Source organism: Pantherophis guttatus, chromosome 6 (genome assembly GCF_059756535.1).
Source record: "Pantherophis guttatus breed Tessera chromosome 6, ASM5975653v1, whole genome shotgun sequence".
In the NCBI taxonomy this organism is placed as follows: domain Eukaryota; kingdom Metazoa; phylum Chordata; class Lepidosauria; order Squamata; family Colubridae; genus Pantherophis; species Pantherophis guttatus.
Window position 1 is genome coordinate 3355212 of NC_142068.1, and position 17864 is coordinate 3373075.

The 17864-nt window shown below is 40.9% G+C and overlaps 1 protein-coding gene across 18 annotated transcripts in view; it reads left to right on the forward strand.

Annotated features, from left to right (window-relative positions):
• The window catches only part of LRCH3 (leucine rich repeats and calponin homology domain containing 3), a 109730-nt gene that overhangs the window by 39660 nt on the left and 52206 nt on the right, over positions 1-17864 (forward strand). For all 18 annotated transcript variants that reach the window (XM_060685217.2, XM_087872008.1, XM_087872009.1 and 15 more), the window contains exons 3-9: positions 3051-3177; positions 5209-5314; positions 5517-5653; positions 7119-7228; positions 10206-10299; positions 11615-11735; positions 14266-14414. In XM_060685217.2, the coding sequence (XP_060541200.2) occupies positions 3051-3177; positions 5209-5314; positions 5517-5653; positions 7119-7228; positions 10206-10299; positions 11615-11735; positions 14266-14414 (844 nt within the window). The remainder of the gene's footprint in view (positions 1-3050; positions 3178-5208; positions 5315-5516; positions 5654-7118; positions 7229-10205; positions 10300-11614; positions 11736-14265; positions 14415-17864) is intronic.

Genomic DNA, 17864 nt, shown 5'->3' on the forward strand with positions numbered 1-17864 from the left:
TTCTGTTGCTAAGTGAGATATTTGATAAGTGATTTTTGTCCCATTTTGTGACCTTACTTGCCAAGTGAATCACTTCACAGTTGTTCACAACTGTTGTTAAATGAATCTGGGTTCCCCCAATGACTTTGCTTGTTAGAAGGTCACAAAAAGGGAATCAGGGACCCTGGGACACTGCAACCGTCATAAATATGAGTCAGTTGCCAAGTGCCTGAATTTTGATCACAAAACCATGGGGATGCTGCAACGTTTGTAAAGTGTGAAAAACGGTCCTAAATCACTTTTTTTCAGTGGCCTTGTAACTTCAAACGGTCACTAAATGAACCGTTGTAAGTCGAGGACTGCCTGTACCAATTTTTTATTATTATTAATGGATGGTGTGTGTGTGTGTGTGCAGAGTTTAGCTTCTTGTGTTTTGAATTCCTTGATTTCTAATCAAAAACTAGTCAGTAAATTTTTTTTGAATTTTGATGTTTTATTTGTTTTGTTTATATAACATTCAATTTTCATCAAACAGTGTGTGGTCTGGGTACAGTTATTTTTAAACAATCTTGATACATATATTTGTTGTATTCATCATTGTAATATTGATAATATAATCATATGATAATACAATAACAATAATAACATTGAAACTACTAATTATTTGTGGTGTGGAAATTGTGGACAGAGCAAATTTGGGTCATGGTTGGAACTGGGAGTTCCTTTCAAGCGAGGCATTGTCGCATTTCAGAAATCTTTGTGTGCGTTGCACACACACAATCAAGTTGACCTTGAGGAAGGCTAACAACACAGGGCGGCTTTGTGGAAGGGAGGAGCTGCTTCCCACGGCTTCCGTGAGCGCTCTTCAGGCAGGTGCATCATCTGAATAGGACTCTGATGATCCATTCAAATGAAAAGGAAGAATATTATAACTACTTAACAGAAGAATAGAGTTGGAGAGGACCCTAAAGGTCTTCTAGTCCAACCCCCTGCATAAATGGTTTCAGACAAATGGTTGTACAGTCTCCTCTTAAAAGTTTCCAGTGTTGGAGCATTCACAACTTCTGGTGGCAAGCTGTTCCACTGGTTAATTGTTCTCCCTGTCAGGAAATTTCTCCTTAGTTCTAAGTTGCTTCTCTCCTGGATTAGTTTCCATCCGTTGCTTCTTCTCCTGCCCTCAGGTTCTTTGGAGGATAGCTTGACTCCCTCTTCTTTGGGGCAGCCCCTCAAATACTGGAAGACTGCTATCATGTCTCCCCTGGTCCTTCTCTTCATTAAAGTTGACATACCCAATTCCTACAACTGTTAACAGAATAACAGAGTTGGAAGGGACCTTCGAGGTCTTCTAGTCCAACCCCCTGGTCAAGCAGGAGACCCTGTACCATTTCAGACAAAGCACAAAAAGCTCAAGAAAGGACGCCGGCATTTGCTGCCGTCGGGCGCGGGGATGTCTGTCAAAAAGAGCTGCATAAATTCCTATGGGTTCAGCCAGGACTCTTGATGACTTCGTGGCTGCTTATGACCTCCTTCGCCATATCCCTGGCCACAACACCGGAAAGGGATGCCTGTCCGCCTCTCCATGCTAATGACTTCCTGAAGGCGCAAGATTGATCCTGAACGCTGGACTGGATAGTAACATTGTCCTGATGCGTTGCTTAATCTTGTGTTTCTCAACCTTGGGAACTCGAAGAAGTGTGGACTTCCAACTCCCAGAATTCCCCAGCCAGCTCTGGGGATTCCACACATCTTCAGGTTGAGAAACACTTAATGCTTAATAAATCAACAGAAGCTCAGGACAATCTTTGTTTACCAGAGCTAAATTGTGTGGAATTGCAGACCTGCAATCTTTAACCTTTGCGTAGATCGAAAAAAACACAGCCAGTGTTTCCGTGTGCATGGTTTTTGCATTGATTGTCTGGATCCCTTTACTTTATTAACAGGTTTTATAAGCTCACGAGGTTCCTACAAAGGTATTTATTACTTAGAATCTCCTGATATGTACAGCAAAAAGCAGCTTTTTTTTGAGTTTCCAAAATGTAAAAAATAAATATACCGTATTTTTCAGAGTATAAGACGCACCGGAGTATAAGACACATCTTAGTTTTTGGGGAGGAAAATAAGAAAAAAGCTGATTGGTAGGTGGATCGGCCTCCCGAAATACCTCCAATCAGCTGTTCCCAGAGGTGAATTTTAGCAACAGGTTCCTTGGTTGTGAGCTCTGTGCCTTGCTTTTTTTTCTGCCTCTGAAACTTCTGAAACTCCATTTCAGAAAAAACTTTTTTTTTTGCCTCTGAAAGCCTCCGAAACAGAGCTTCAGAAAAAAAGGGTTTTTTTTTTCTGAAGCTCTGTTTGGAGGCTTTTTTCTGAAGCTTCTTTCAGAGGCTTGTTTCAGCCTCTGAAATCTCCGTTTGCGAGGCTGGGTGGGGCTATGTTCGGAGTATAAGACGAACCCAGATTTTCACCCTCTTTTTTGGGGGAAAAAGGTCTTATACTCCAAAAAATACAGTATAAATGGAATGATATCGAGTCCTGTGAATCATAATTTTGAGGAGACCAGGAGAATGTACAGCATGAGCCTTGTTTCTTTTTTAAGCAGACAAATAAACTTCAGTGAGCAAACCCCACCCCCTTGTAGTACTGATGATGTTACCTAGCTGGGTTATGAAACATCGGCAAGAAAATCACCAAGCTCAGAAAGCACCAAGACCCCACAGTCCTCCACCACCACCACCTTTTACTTCATCCTGCAAACCCCTCTCCTTTCCAGCATACCTTCTAACTAGGTATCCAGATGATACCTAGTTAGTAATGGAAGGTCTGTAAGAAAACAACCAAGCTTAGAGAGCACCAAGGAATCCATCAAATAAACAACTGTCTGTGAGTTCAGGAATTCAGTTAACGTGGACCAAAATAAATAATTGCTCTTTTTTCCTTTAGAAAAAAAAGGTGATTCGGTTGTTGAATTTGTCTGTCCAAAATGCACTAAGGTCTTTGCATTCTGACGCCATGCTATGCAGGTCCTCTTTCTGATACCTTATTTCTTTTCTTTTTTTCCCCCCTCTCCTGAAAAGCCGTAACCAGCTCTCAACGTTGCCTGTCCACCTGTGCAGCCTGCCCTTAAAAGTTCTGATAGCTAGCAACAATAAACTGGTCTCCATCCCAGAAGAAATCGGACATCTGAGACATCTGATGGAGCTTGTAAGTGCCTACGTCTTTTCCGACCTTGGCCTTTGATTCTGATCTGCTGCTTTATGGAATTAGATTTGATGGCTGAAATAGTTTTGATCAGCAAAAATTTAGAACTTTTATCTACAATTAAGTCAGTTTTTTTCTTCAAAAAAATTGACTTAACGGTGGATAAAAATTGTAATGGTTTACCAAAAGTTGACATAGTTTGCCCTGAAATGCAGATTGTTCTCGATTTATGACCATTTGTTTAGTGACTGAATTTAGACCGGCATTGAAAAAAAGTGACTTATGCACCTAGAACCATTGCAGCATTCCCATGGTCACATGATCAAAATTTGGAAGCTGGGCAACTGGCATGTCTTTTTGACGGTTCCAGTGTCCTGGGATCACAGGATCCCCTTTTGCCACCTTCTGAGAAGCAAAGTCCATGGGGAAGCCAGATTCACTTAACAACCGTGTCACTAATTTAATAACTTCAGCGTTTCACCTAACAACTGTGGCAAGAAAGGTCATACTGTAGGGCAGAATTCACTTAACAACTGTCTTGCTTAGCCATGGAAATTTGGGGCTCAGTTGCGATTGTAAGTCGAGGACTACCTGTAGCAGTATTTCATTTTTTTTTTAAACAATCAGATTAAGTATTTCTGTTTCTCTGTCAATATCCTGACTTTAATGAAGGTTCCCCAGTTTGCATCCCAGGACTGATATTTATTGCTCTGACATGCTCTGACTTTTAAACCTCATATGTTGCTTCTCTGAGGTTTTAATAGCCAGTGGGACATCTGCCAAATTTTTGTGGTTTTTCGTTTAGCTTCACGATGTTGTTTAAATAAGCATTGAGGTTATTTAAACAGTGAGATGGTGATTCCTGAGAGAGAATGGCAGATCAGTTGTAATCATATATTCAGGTAGTCCTCGGGGAACGCTGATCATGGCAGGGGCCAGGCTATCCGAGAAACCCCTATGGGATTGGCCCACCCCACTTGTGCCAGCAGAAGGGGCCTGCTGCGGACCCTGTCTCAGCCAAGGAATTCTGGCTGGCGGAGTCCAGGACAGAGCCTTTTCTGCTGTGGCTCCCACCCTCTGGAACATATTACCCCCCCTCTCCCCCCAAGGTTAGATCCGCTGTCATCCTTTCGGCCTTCCGAAAGACATGGCTGTGCCAACTAGCCTGGGGCACCAAGGTGGTGTGCCACTTTGGAGCGGGCTGATGGAGTAGAGAACACCCTACCTCATCTCTGTGCTCACCTGGCTCCTTCCCTCTCCATCCTGTTCAATTATATTTTGACTTAATTTTTCCATGTAAGATGTCTGTCTGTCTGTCTCTGTCTTTGCCTGCCTGCCTTGTCTGCCTACCTTGTCTGCCTGCCTTGTCTGTCTGTCTGTCTCCATCCATCCATCCATCCATCCACCCATATCTATCTATCTATCTATCTATCTATCTATCTATCTATCTATCTATCTATCTACCTATCTACCTACCTACCTACCTACCTACCTACCTACCTATCATCTATCTACCTCTACCATCTAGATATCTAGTTAGCTAGCTATCTTTCTCCCCCTCCCTCCCTCCCCCTCCAGCTATCATCCATCTGTCCGTCTGTTAGACTATATCTGGCAGCTTGACTCTCTCTTAGTGACTCCAGGGGGCTTACAAAGTTAAAAAATCTAATATAAAAACAATAACCCCTCACTCCTGCCCCTTGGCGACAACAATCAAATGAGTCGCTTGATGAACTCTGCGTGCCTCTGGGGTCGCCAGGCTCCTTTTCACAATTAGGTCTTCAGGGCTTGCAAAAGAGAGTCAAGGTGGGGGCCAATCTTACCTCTGCAGGGATGATGTTCTACAGGGCGGGAGCCACCTTGGAGGAGGCCCTTCTTCTTGGTCCCATCAGATGGACCTCCTTAAGAGATAGGAACCCCAACATCCCCTGCCTCCCTTCTCTGGTGGGTCGGGTAGATGTAACTGGAAAAGATGGACCTTCAAATAACTTTGGATTTCCATTTTTTTAAATGGACCTCGCCTCTGTTTTCCAGGATGTCAGCTGCAATGAAATCCAGACAATCCCTCCCCAGATTGGCAATCTAAATTCCTTGCGGGATCTCAACATCAGGAGGAATCATCTGGTACATTTACCTGAAGGTAAAAACATGTGCATACACACACTTCACACACACACACACACACACACACACACACACACACACACAAAAGTTTTAATGTCACTGCTCTTTTGCGGAATATGAGTTAAAATGTGCTCATTTTTAGATATGCATGTCTTATTGCTTCCATTATTAGTTGACCTATAACGTTTTTATTGTGTTGTGTGCGTGTACACCTGCAGAGCTTGCCGAGCTGCCTTTGATTCGGTTAGATTTCTCCTGCAATAAAATCACAACAATCCCAGTGTGTTACCGGAACCTCAGGCACTTACAGACAATCACGTTAGATAACAACCCCTTGCAGTCTCCCCCAGCCCAGGTAACGTATTCCCCAAGTCTTAAAATTTAAATTGTGACTAAAACTCTGGTTATTTTGTTGGCTTTTAGCTTCATGCGCGCCCTCTGGTGTTTTTGCTCTGTTGCATAGTTGTTGTTAAGACCGTGGCATTTGATGCGTGCTTTGTGGGCAAGGTAGAATTCACTTTGGACCAGCGACACTCCATGGAAATGCATCCTACGATTTAAATCTCAGAACCGGGAGGCTAAAAATCACAGTCTATTATTTTGCTGTTGCTATGAGTTGTGGTAATTGATGCTGTCTGTGCAAGTGTATAATGGCCCTATTCAGAAATAATGCTTCAGTAGCCTGCTTATGAGGCATGGGACCATCCCCCAGAATTGCCTATGTGTCAGTATACATTTACAAATCCCCAACCGCCTCTTAAAGGCTTAGTACCCTCCACTTAATCCCTCAACTATCCCTCAACTATCACGAAATGAAATACCAAACAGTCTGCTTGAGGCTTTGGCATTTGAAGTCCAAAAAGGAAACTGCAATTGATAGCTGATTAAAACAGATTATTAAATCACATTTGAGACTAATGGTATACAGGGCAATCAGGTAAAAAAACGGGGAATGTAGCACAATTCAGCCATCAGAGAAAAACTGGAGAGTAGCCCAACATTGAACTGACACATCTAAGTTTTGTTGTTTTCTTAGAGACATTTCATTGCCTGACTAGATAACATCATCAGTGCTAGATGGGAGTGGGATGTGCTCTTTGTTTATATACTAGTGGCTTGCCCTGTTCACGTTGTACAAGTCAGACAAAGAAGCTAACAATAAGAACAGTTTAATCAAGTAACCACCAAGAGCACTCCCACCTGTATTGAGGGAGAGGGAGATGGAGAGGGAGGGAGAAAGAGAGAGAGAGAGAGAGAGAGAGAGAGAGAGAGAGAGAGAGAGAAGATATTGGGCATTAAAACTTCAAAATTGACATTTATGTCCTTTTATATAGAAAATGTTCTTCCATTAAAGACTTATCTGACTTTAACCACCTGCCATCATATATTGAACTGGATCAATTTATTTCTTTAAGAGCCATACTAGAATGTGGTGCTGTAATCTTCAGAAAGAGTTCAAATTTATTGTCAAAAGCAGGTGGTACATTTCCAGTGGTGGTTTTATATCTGATCTGCTCTGAATCTCTGGGTCTGATCTTTTTTAATCACTCTGGGGAAAGGAGAGGACATTTGCTTGGCCAAACTTCTTAAAAATAGCTTTAGGTTTCATGTAGACTGCATTGCTTTCAAAATGTATTTATTTACATACGAAATATATTTATGAAATTTATTTGCCGCCCATTTTGTAGCCAATAACTCTGGACGGCTTACAGCATACAAACATTGAAACGTTAAACGACATTTAAATCAACAATCATAGAATATAGTGGATAAAATTGTAACAAATAAAAAATGCTTTGTCTTCCCCCTCCCCTTTCTAGATATGTATAAAAGGCAAAATCCACATATTTAAGTATCTGAACATGGAAGCGTGTAAAGTTGTGCCAGACCTTCCCGATTATGATAGGCGACCGATAGGCTTCGGATCCTGGTAAGTAGCCAGAAATTTCAAATTCATGTTGAACTTTTCGCCTGAATTAAGGATGGACTTCAACTCCCAGAATTCTCTGCGCTGACTGAGGAACTCTGGGAGTTGAAGTCCTCCTGTCTTAAAAATTGCGGTTGAGAAACACTGCTCAGGGTTCTTAACCATCTCCTGGTCGTTGGCTCAAAGTCTCCCTGCTGGCTTTCATGCCTAAGGCGGGACTAGAACTCCCAGTCTCCTGGTTGAATCATCACAACCTCCTTCAAAGCTTTCGGCATAGCAACCTGCTGAGGTGAAGTGTTGAAGCTTCCTGGAAAGCTGGCCGAGGAACTCTGGGAGTTGGAAGTCCACAAGTCTTAAAGTTGCCAAGATTGGAGACCCCTGATCTAGCTTGTCACACCTGTACCTGCTGCCCCAGAGGACTGAGGCCCATTAGAATAGTGCTCACGCAAACAGGAAAATTTAAACAAAGAGAAACCTGTTTGTTCACCAGGGTGGATAAAAATCGATGATTTTTTTTTAAAAAAAATAAAAAATTGATTTTTAAAAAATTTAAATCAGATTTATTTTCATTTTTATCAAATTTATTTTAATAAAATGTTTTTGGAGTAAAAATCTAAAGATAATTTTCTATTTAAGATACATTAATAATTAAGTTTATTCAGTATGAAATGGAGCTTAGTTATATACCATATGAGACTGTATATTCTGCAATATCGGGACTGTCGGTGAGTCAACGGCTGGTCAGAGGAGGAGCCACTGCGGGACAGAGATGACAGTTGCTCTTTAAACATTATGATTTAAATCGAGTCGATTTAAATCAAATCCACCCTGTCGTTCACACACCTGGTGTCAGCTACTTGGAAATGCACAAAAGCCCACACTGGGAAATGCACTTTGGGTCATAAATCCCTTCCTGAGATGTCCGTTACTTCCGGTTGCGGCATTTTCAGAGACAGGATGCAGTAGAAATAACCAACATTGCATGTATTGCTTCTCCCATCCGTGAGTTTTGTTTTACTGCAAGTGAGAACCAGCCAGGGATGGTTAACAAGGCCTGGATGAAGCCAAGTTGTCTACTTGTTGCTGTTGTTGTTACAGAACCCCTAGGGCCTCAGGGACTGGGGGACAAGAGGATGCTTTGTTAACTGTCCACTGGCAGGGGATCGGGGATGTCCTTTGTTACACGGGTGCTGACCGAAGCAGTTTTTTCAATAAGGCATCTGTAAAGTCACTGTGTTGAGCTCTCTGGTCACTGTGCATAGGGAGAGCATCTGTTTCTGCTCGCTCAGCCCTTGATAGATTTATGTCACGGCTCTGTCTATAGTGATGGAGTCAGTTTCGTGGATCAAAGCTACCCCTTGGGCGTGTCTGGAGCTCGCTGGAGATGGAGCTCCAGTACTCTCTGAATTGAAGTAGTCCTCGATTTACAACCATTCATTTCCAAAGCACCTGAGGGTAGCACAAGAAGCAGTGCGTGGAAACGAATCAAGGAGAGAAGCAACTAAGAAACTTCCTGACAGTTAGAACGATTAGCCAGTGGAACAACCTGCCTCCAGAAGTTGTGAATGCTCCAACACTGGAGGTTTTTAAGAAGAGATTGGAAAACCATTTGTCTGAAGTGTTGTAGGGTTTCCTGCCTAAGCAGGGGGTTGGACTAGAAGACCTCCAAGGTCCCTTCCAACTCTGTTATTCCATTCCATTCCATTCCTTTGCTTTGCTTTATTCTATTCTATTCTATTCTATTCTATTCTATTCTATTCTATTCTATTCTATTCTATTCTATTCTATTCTATTCTATTCTATTCCTCTACTCTACTCTACTCTACTCTACTCTACTCTACTCTACTCTACTCTACTCTACTCTACTCTACTCTACTCTACTCTACTCTACTCTACTCTACTCTTCCATTCCATTCCATTCCATTCCTCTACTCTACTCCTATTCTATTCTATTCTATTCTATTCTATTCTATTCTATTCTATTCTATTCTATTCCATTCCATTCCATTCCATTCCATTCCATTCCATTCCATTCCATTCCATTCCATTCCATTCCTCTACTCTACTCCTATTCTATTCTATTCTATTCTATTCTATTCTATTCTATTCTATTCTATTCTATTCTATTCTATTCTATTCTATTCTATTCTATGATCATTTGAAGCTACAACAGCACTGAAAAAATGACTTACGACCGTTTTTCGCATAACTGTTGCATGCATCCCCGTGGTCATGTGATCAAAATTCAGACGCTTAGCAACGGGCTAATATTTATGACGGTCTCAGTGTCCTCAGGTCACGTAATCCTCTTTTGTGACCTTCTGACAAGCAAAGCCAGTGGGGAAGTCAAGATTCACTTAACAACAGTGTCACTAACTTAACGATTGCAGTGATTCACTTAACAACTGTGACAAAGAAGGCTGTGAAATGGGGCAAAACTCATTTAACAACTGTCTCACTTTAGCAACCAAAATTTTGGGTTCAGTTGTGGTCATAGGTCGAGGACTACCTGTATAGTGAAAATGATGGCAATGCTTTCAAGATAACTTTGAAATGTAAGATGCCCACAGTCATTGATTGATGTGGGCAGCTGAATAATAAGATAATAAAATAAATGAAATGAAATATAAAATAAAATAAGATAATAAAATAGTAAAATATAATACAATACAATAATAATAAAATAATAGAATACAACACAAGACATAAAATAAATAAGATAAAATAAAAAATATACCAATTGGCAGATACCTTGCACAGTTGACCAATACTTCTACATGAAGTAGCCCAAGCTAATAGAAGTGCAACAATAGTGTAAGGAAAAGGGGAAAAAAATATTTTTGTTGTAAGAACAAGGCCTCTTTTGTATCATCACCTTCAGCATAGAGAGCAGCCTGAAAAGGTCGAATGTGTCCTTTGTATTCCTGCCTAATATCAGATGTTTCCCATAGAATTTCTCCTTTCTTTCTCTCTTTCATAGCCACGAAGATCTGTATTCGAGTCGACCGTACGGAGCACTGGATTCCGGGTTCAACAGCGTAGACAGCGGAGATAAGAGATGGTCAGGAAATGAAGTAAGCTGTGCTTGGTTTGCGTTGGGCTGGCAGATAATTGTAGCTTAGGGAAGGGAGGTGGAACAAGGCAGAATCGGCGTTTCAGAGGGCTGTAATCTTGAAGCATCTTATTTTGCTCTTGCGTCTCACTTTTGTCTCTGAAATTTGCAAAAAATTGGAGGCTGGGAGGCCACTGATCAATAGCATCCTTTTATGCCACTTGTCATTAGTTGAGGAGGCAGGAAGCTGTCAAATATTTGATTCCAATAAAAAAACTAGTCAAGCAAAGACAGTTGCAAAGAAAAAAAAGAGAGAAGGGTTGTTTCAAATTTGGCTTAGTTCATTGAAATCATTCCCTTTCAGAGGAGGTTTTTTCCCCACCCCCTGCTAATAGTACTGAAATAGAACAAAATGAAATTTTTCCTCTAATGGTGAGAACTTGGATGCAGTAGGTTGAAATATTTTTTGATAGGAATAAAAGTATATTATCCACGTTGAATTGCTGTCTAATTTCACCAAAATGAGGAATGTCCTTTGAAGTGGATCATAATTCTCCCAAGTCTGGGGGTAGATTTCTGCCACTTTTCTGACATTCAGTTTTAGGTGTCCTTAAGAAATTCACTGAACTGAGCCAAGAGAGAAAACCCAGAACTGAATTTTTGCTGCTGAGTAAATTTTTATTTATTAGTAATAAATCTTGTATGTACTGTGTACTTATTTTTAAAACTCTCCAGTGACTCAAGTGCAGTTTTTCCAGGAAAGACTTATAAAGGACGCGGTGGCTCAATGGCTAAGACGCTGAGCTTGTTGATTGAAAGGTCGGCAGTTCAGCGGTTCAAATCCCTAGTGCCGCGCAATGGGGTGAGCTCCCATTACTTGTCCCAGCTTCTGCCAACCTAGCAGTTCGAAAGCACGTAAAAAATGCAAGTAGAAAAATAGGGACCACCTTTGGTGGGAAGGTAACAGCGTTCCATGCGCCTTTGGCGTTGAGTCATACCAGCCACATGACCACGGAGACGTCTTGGACAGCGCTGGCTCTTCGGCTTTGAAACGGAGATGAGCACCGCCCCCTAGAGTCAGGAACAACTAGCACATATGTGTGAGGGGAACCTTTTAAGAAATTCACTGAACTGAGCCAAGAGAGAAAACCCAGAATTGAATTTTTGCTGCTGAGTAAATTTTTATTTACTAGTAATAAATCTTGTTTGTACTGTTTGGGCGTACATATTTTTAAAACTCTCCTGTGACTTAGGTGCAGCTTTTTCCAGAAAAGATTTATAAAGGTTCTGTCTCTTTAATCAATACAAAAGGGGTTTTATTTTTATTTTTAATGCAGCCGACAGATGAGTTTTCTGACCTTCCCCTGCGAGTGGCAGAGATCACGAAAGAACAGAGGTTGAGAAGAGAGAGCCATTACCAAGAACACAGAGGGAACTCCTTGGTCACAAACGGTGGAGGTAAGATCTCTCATTTGGTGGCTTCCTTCCACATGCAGATTTTTAGGTGATTGGTGTTTGAGAATTGCATGTTAAACTGTACCAGACCCCTGTTCCTATTTTTCAAAAGATGAGAAGATTTCAGAATTATGGATAAATAGATATCTTTGAGCTTTGGGGGTTCTTAGTGCTCTCTGAGCTTGGCTGTTTTCTTGCAGATGTTTCATTACCCAACTAAGTAACATCATCAGTGCTAGAAACCACACTCCCTTCCAGCACTGATGATGTTACCTAACTTGGCAACGAAACGTCTGCAGGAAAATAATGAAGCTCAGAGAGCACCAAGGACACTTCGACTCTGAGCTAGAAATAGTCTTATATATTTGAAGTATTTTACATCTCAGGGTGCCTTGAAAATTAAATAAAAGCACATAAAACTTTGGTTGTTTTCTTCAGCCGCTCCCATTTATGGGAAATAATCTCTTAAAACAAATGATCTGCTAAAACTGGTAGTCCTCACTTAGCGATCCCTCATAAAACAACCATTTGCAGTGACAACGGCAATGAAAAACAAAACAAAAAAACTTTGTGACCCATCCTTGCCAGTTTGTAAACCAAAAGAAAGTCAGATCATATGCATAGTTGTGGTCGCATAGCGACCGCTTCGCTTCACGACTGAGTTGCAGCTCCCCATTATGGTTGCTAAACGAGGACTTTTCCTTGAAAATAATTGGATGGTTTCAAAAGCTTTATAATTGGCTTTTGGTTCCTTGCTGTAGTGGTTTGGCTCTGGGGTTAATTGTAGGCCCAGTCAACCAAAGGATGAAATAGAGCTGTGCTTTATTAGATACCCGGGACAAACGGCTGGGTTTAATTTGGTAGTTTCCTCACCTTTCAACTTTTGTGCTTCCAACACTCTGCTGAAGTCCTAAAAAGAACATCCCTGAAGTTGCCAAAATATCAGTTTAAATCTTGGTTTGGCTCCTGTGAGCTCAGGACATTAATCATAGCTTTTTCCACGAGTCCTTGGTTAGTGGAATTATTTAATTCGATTTTATTTCTGTTTTTTAAATTTTGTATGTATGTATTTTATTGTTGGCTGTTCACCGCCCTGAGTCCTTCGGGAGAAGGGCGGTATACAAATTAAATAAAAGTAAAGTAAAGTGCAAGGAAATAATTTGTTGACCATAACAATTTCGTTAAATGTTTTACAAAACGTACAGATAAAAACTAACGGAAAGAAAGAAAGAAGAAAAAGAGAAGCAGAGGTTCCACTGGTTAATTCTTCTCACTGTCAGGAAATTCCTCCTTGCAAAAAGCTGGGGAAAAAATGACTATCTAAAAGCCCTTGAAGATAAAAACCTACATCAACCGCATTCTGTAAAACATAATTTTAAGACCGCCACCCAAGTGATAATCTTTTACTCCCAAATAAATGATTTTTTCTGTGCCAAAGCAAAGATTACACACATACACACACCCTGGGAACTCTGCTGTGAACTGCTATAAAACCTTCATTTCTGGTTTCATGGGTAGCCATTAAACCTTCCAACTTGGTAGTTGGAAGGTTTAATCTCTCCCCCCCCCCTTTATCTTCCAGTGAACGAAATTTATCTTTCAGGGTGGAAATTTTCTCTTTTGGCAGCACTCCTGTTTAGAGAGAATCCAGATAAGGATGTTGCAGCCGTGGTGATAAAAACCAGCGTGCAGCTAAAGATTTCTTAATCTGATGTTGAATAAATGTCAAAGCCTGGGAGGAGGGGGGTCTGTGAGAAAAAGAATCCCCCTTTTTTTGGTGGTTGTTTTTGTGACTTGGCTCTTCTGAGTGTGCCTGATGTCATAACTCTTTTTTAAAAAATAATTTTATCCATAAACGTTTTTGAATGCAGTGTATTGTCAGGGTATACCATTTCCAAAAAAAAAAAAAAAAGACCAGAGAGAAAATAATAATAAATATTAACACATAATAACAACAACAACAACAACAATAATAATAATTTTATTTCTATACCGCCCTTCTCCCGAAGGACTCAGGGCGGTGTACAGCCTATTAAAAAGACATGAACATATATCAGTAATAATAATATAATAACACATGTACTAAAAATAATAGGAATTATATAACCAAATAATTTTAACTAAGTTTCTTTTTATATTGACTTATGTACAGTTTTGTTAATTATAGTGATTGAACTTGTAAACCATCTCTATTTTTAATACAAACATTCATAGTCTTTCTAACTGTAATTTCTACCTCTTGTCTCTAACCACTCATAAAATCTATTCCATATCAAATAATATTCTGTGTGTTCTTTATCTTTTATTTTTAAAGTTAGCCTATCCATTTCAACACAGTCTAAAATTTTTCGAATTACTTCCTCATCTGGCGGGGCATTCTTATTTTTCCAGTATTTTGCATATACGATCCTTGCTGCTGCCTATACATGTAAAACTAAATATCTGGTCCCTTTATCATAACTCTCTGGCATTATGCCCAACAAATACATTTCTGGTTTCTGATGTCATAACTCTTTCCCTCCTGTGTGTCCAGTGGAGCAAGATCTGGATCAGATCGACTTTATTGACAGCTGTGCCACCGAGGAAGAGGAGGAAGAAGTGAGACAGGCCAAATGTCCGGAGACAGACAGCCTCAGCACGCAATTCATGGCCTATATTGAACAACGCCGAATTTCTCACGAGGTGACGCTTCTTTTTAAATTGTGGATGTGGGTGAGTGGGTGGGTTCTTGCATGCTGTCCCTTTGCTGTCAACTCGGTTGATCTTTCCCGCCTGACGGTTTTAACGAGCGCATGTTCAACATTTGATTCGATTTTTAAAGCCCGAGATGAATTTTAATTAAGAAAAAAGTAACGAGGCTAATCTTTTACTAAGTGGTCCCCAATTGAATGAACACCATTGAGCAAACAAAATTTCTGCTGCTGAACGAGACAGTTGGGAAGGGAGTTTTGTCCCATTTTATGACCTTTCTTGCCACGGCTGTTAAGTGAATCACTGCAGTTGTTAAGTTATGGCTTGTTTATTAAGTGAATCTGTCTTCCCCCCTGGACTTTGCCTGTCAGAAGGTCACAAAAGGGGGTCATGTGGCCTCAGGATACTGCAATCATTATAAATATGAGTTAGTTGCTAAGCGGCTGAATTTTGATCATGTGACCATGGAGATGCTGCAACGGTCGTAAGCAGTGGTGGGATGCAAATAATTTAACAACCAGTTCTCTGCCCTAATGACCAGCTGGGTAGACGTGGCTCAATGGTCATGTGACTGTGTGGGCATGGCCAACTCAAGATCACTCACATCAATGGGCGCTTCGCCTTACCTGTTACAATGTAACAAGGGTTAAGCAGAGAGGCAGTTTCTGTAAGCAGGGCAATAAAGATTAGGCTAGAAACACCACCAGAATGTTTCCTTCCTGCCTTCCTTACAGGATTAGCCCTGCAAAGTGGAAAAAAACAAAATAAGATTTCTTCCAACAACCGGTTCTCCGAACTGCTTAGAAAGTTAACAACCGTTTTCCCGAATAGGTGCGAACTGGCTGAATCCCACCACTGGTCATAAGTATGAAAAATGGTTATGAGTCGCTTTTTTCAGTGCCGTTGTAACTTCAAATGGCCACTAAATGAATGAATGTAAGTCAAGGACACATAATTGGCTTTGGCTTTCAGAGAATGGATTGTATGTCAGTGTGGTTTTATCTTTGAGTTATCTTGAGCTTTTGCGGATAACAGCATATTACATTCAGTGCTTATCTTGGATAACAGTTACTGTTTCAGATTTTTATTTGAAAGCAAATGATATTGGGCAGCCTCAATCGTGGTTAAAAGCCAGCAAAGAAAACAGATGCATATTTCGAAGAACACAGTCGTCTCCATTGTGCTCCTCATTACGAAATGGCTCTCAGAATGCGCATAGGCCAAACTGTACACATTGTGTGGGTGTGCTACTGAACAATTCTATGATTTTAATAATGTTTGGCATATCAAATTATTGCTTGCCTTAATAAGGCAGCCACGAAGAAAATAAATAGGGCGAGATCTGTAGCCCAGCCTTTTTGTATTTCAGTTTTTTGATTGGTTACATTTTGAAACACTCCCCATTTCTCCTCTCCTCTCCAGCTAGTCCTCAACTTACGACCCCAGGTGAGGCCAAAATTCATGTTCAGTGAGAAATTTGTTCAGTGAGTTTTGCCCCATTTTACGACCTTCCTTAACACATATGTTAAGTGAATCACTGCAGTTGTTAAATTAGTTAACATGGTTGTTAAGTGAATTTGGCTTCCCCATTGACTTCGTTTGTTAGAAGGTTGCAAAAGGGGAGATCACGTGACCCCGGGACACTGCGACCGTCATAAATACGAGTCAGTTGCCAAATGCCTGAATTTTATTCACGTGACCATGGGGACGTCGTCAGTCTGAAAAATGGTCCTAAATTCCTTTTTTCAATGCTGTTGTAACTTCAAACGGTCACTAAATGAACCGTTGTAAGTCAAGGACTACCTGTATTTGTAAATTGGTCAGATAAAATGTTAAAAGGAAAAACTGGAAATAAAATTTGAAAAAGAGGCAAGGATACTTAAAATCCCAGATTAGAAGTTAATTAAAAGGCAGGAGGGAGGGAATGCCATAGGATAGGATAGGATAAGATAGGATGGGATAGGATAGAATATAGAATATAGAATATAGAATATAGAATATAGAATAGAATAGAATAGAATAGAATAGAATAGAATAGAATAGAATAGAATAGAATAGAATAGAATAGAATAACAGAGTTGAAAGGGACTTTGGAGGACTTCTAGTCCAACCTCCTTGCCTCTGGGGGGAGAAGATTTCCAAGATTTTCCAAGATAAGACAGCTTCCACATTGTACATCCTCAAATAGAAATTTTTCTGTTTTCTTAGACGGAAATTTGTTGTCACCGTAAAAGAAAAATGAAATTGTGCGTCCTTTTAAAATAGGTTGGCGGTAGTCCTGTTAAGGTTCAGAGGGAATAGGATGCAGGCAGGCCTTGAGTTACGACCACAATGGAACCCGCCCATTATGGTTATAACTTGTGATGGCCCTAAGGTGGTTCAATTATTTAATTATTTACAAATAATTCAAGGCGGCAAACATATCCAAAACATCTCCTGTTTTCCCCATAACAACAACCTTGTGCAGTGGCTTGGACTGAGAAAGGGGGACTGGCCCAAAGTCACCAGCTGGATTTTGTGCTTAAGGCAGGACTAGAACTCACCCTCTCCTGGTGATTGGTCCAAAGTCACCAGGATGGCCTTCAAGCCTAAAGTAGGACTAGAACTCACCATCTCCTGGTGATTGGCCCTGTGTCACCCAGATGACTAATAAGATAAGGCAGGACTAGAATTCACCATCTCCTGATTTCTAGCCAAGTGCCCAGATGACTTTCGTCCCTAAGGCAGGACTAGAATTCACCATCTCCCGGTTTCTAGCCTGGAACCTTAACTGCTAGGCCAAACTGGCATTTCATTGTGCGACGGGCCAATTTTACGTCCTTTTTGAAGGGTCCCATCATAACTTTGTACGATCACCAGTTGACGACTACCTGTAGAAAAACATGCCTCTCCCACCCTAGAGTGCCCCAGGAACTTCCGAAGCCCAAGGGAAGGCTGAAATAAAAGGCACCCTTTTAAACGCTGGAAACAGAGGCAATTCAATCAGCTATGGAGTTTATTCTTAGAATGTAAATTGGAACAAAAGGCGGTTTTATTGGTTGGTATTGGCCTGGGGGTATTGGACTGGGAAGGCGACAGTGGTTGCAGTGTTTCCCGTCCTGATTCTCCAGCTCCTTTGCAAGTTTTTAGGGGAAAATGCTAGAATGCAAAAAAGATGGCCCCGTCTTGTGTGCTAATATAATTAAATGCAGACACAAATTAGACCCGGATAATGAACAGCCTCGTTCTATTAATGGCATTGCAATGAAACTTTAAACACTAGCTAGGTTTGACTAAGGCGTTTTGGTCTTACTGAGAAAGCTCAGCCATGCTGGAAAGGCTTAACCATGATACATGGTGGTTTCCATCTCATTTCGGAGGGAGAGCAGCTTCTCCAGGGTCTGCCAAGCCTGGCCTCCCAACAGAGAGAGATCCTTGAGAGCATGGGTCCTTGGTAGTACA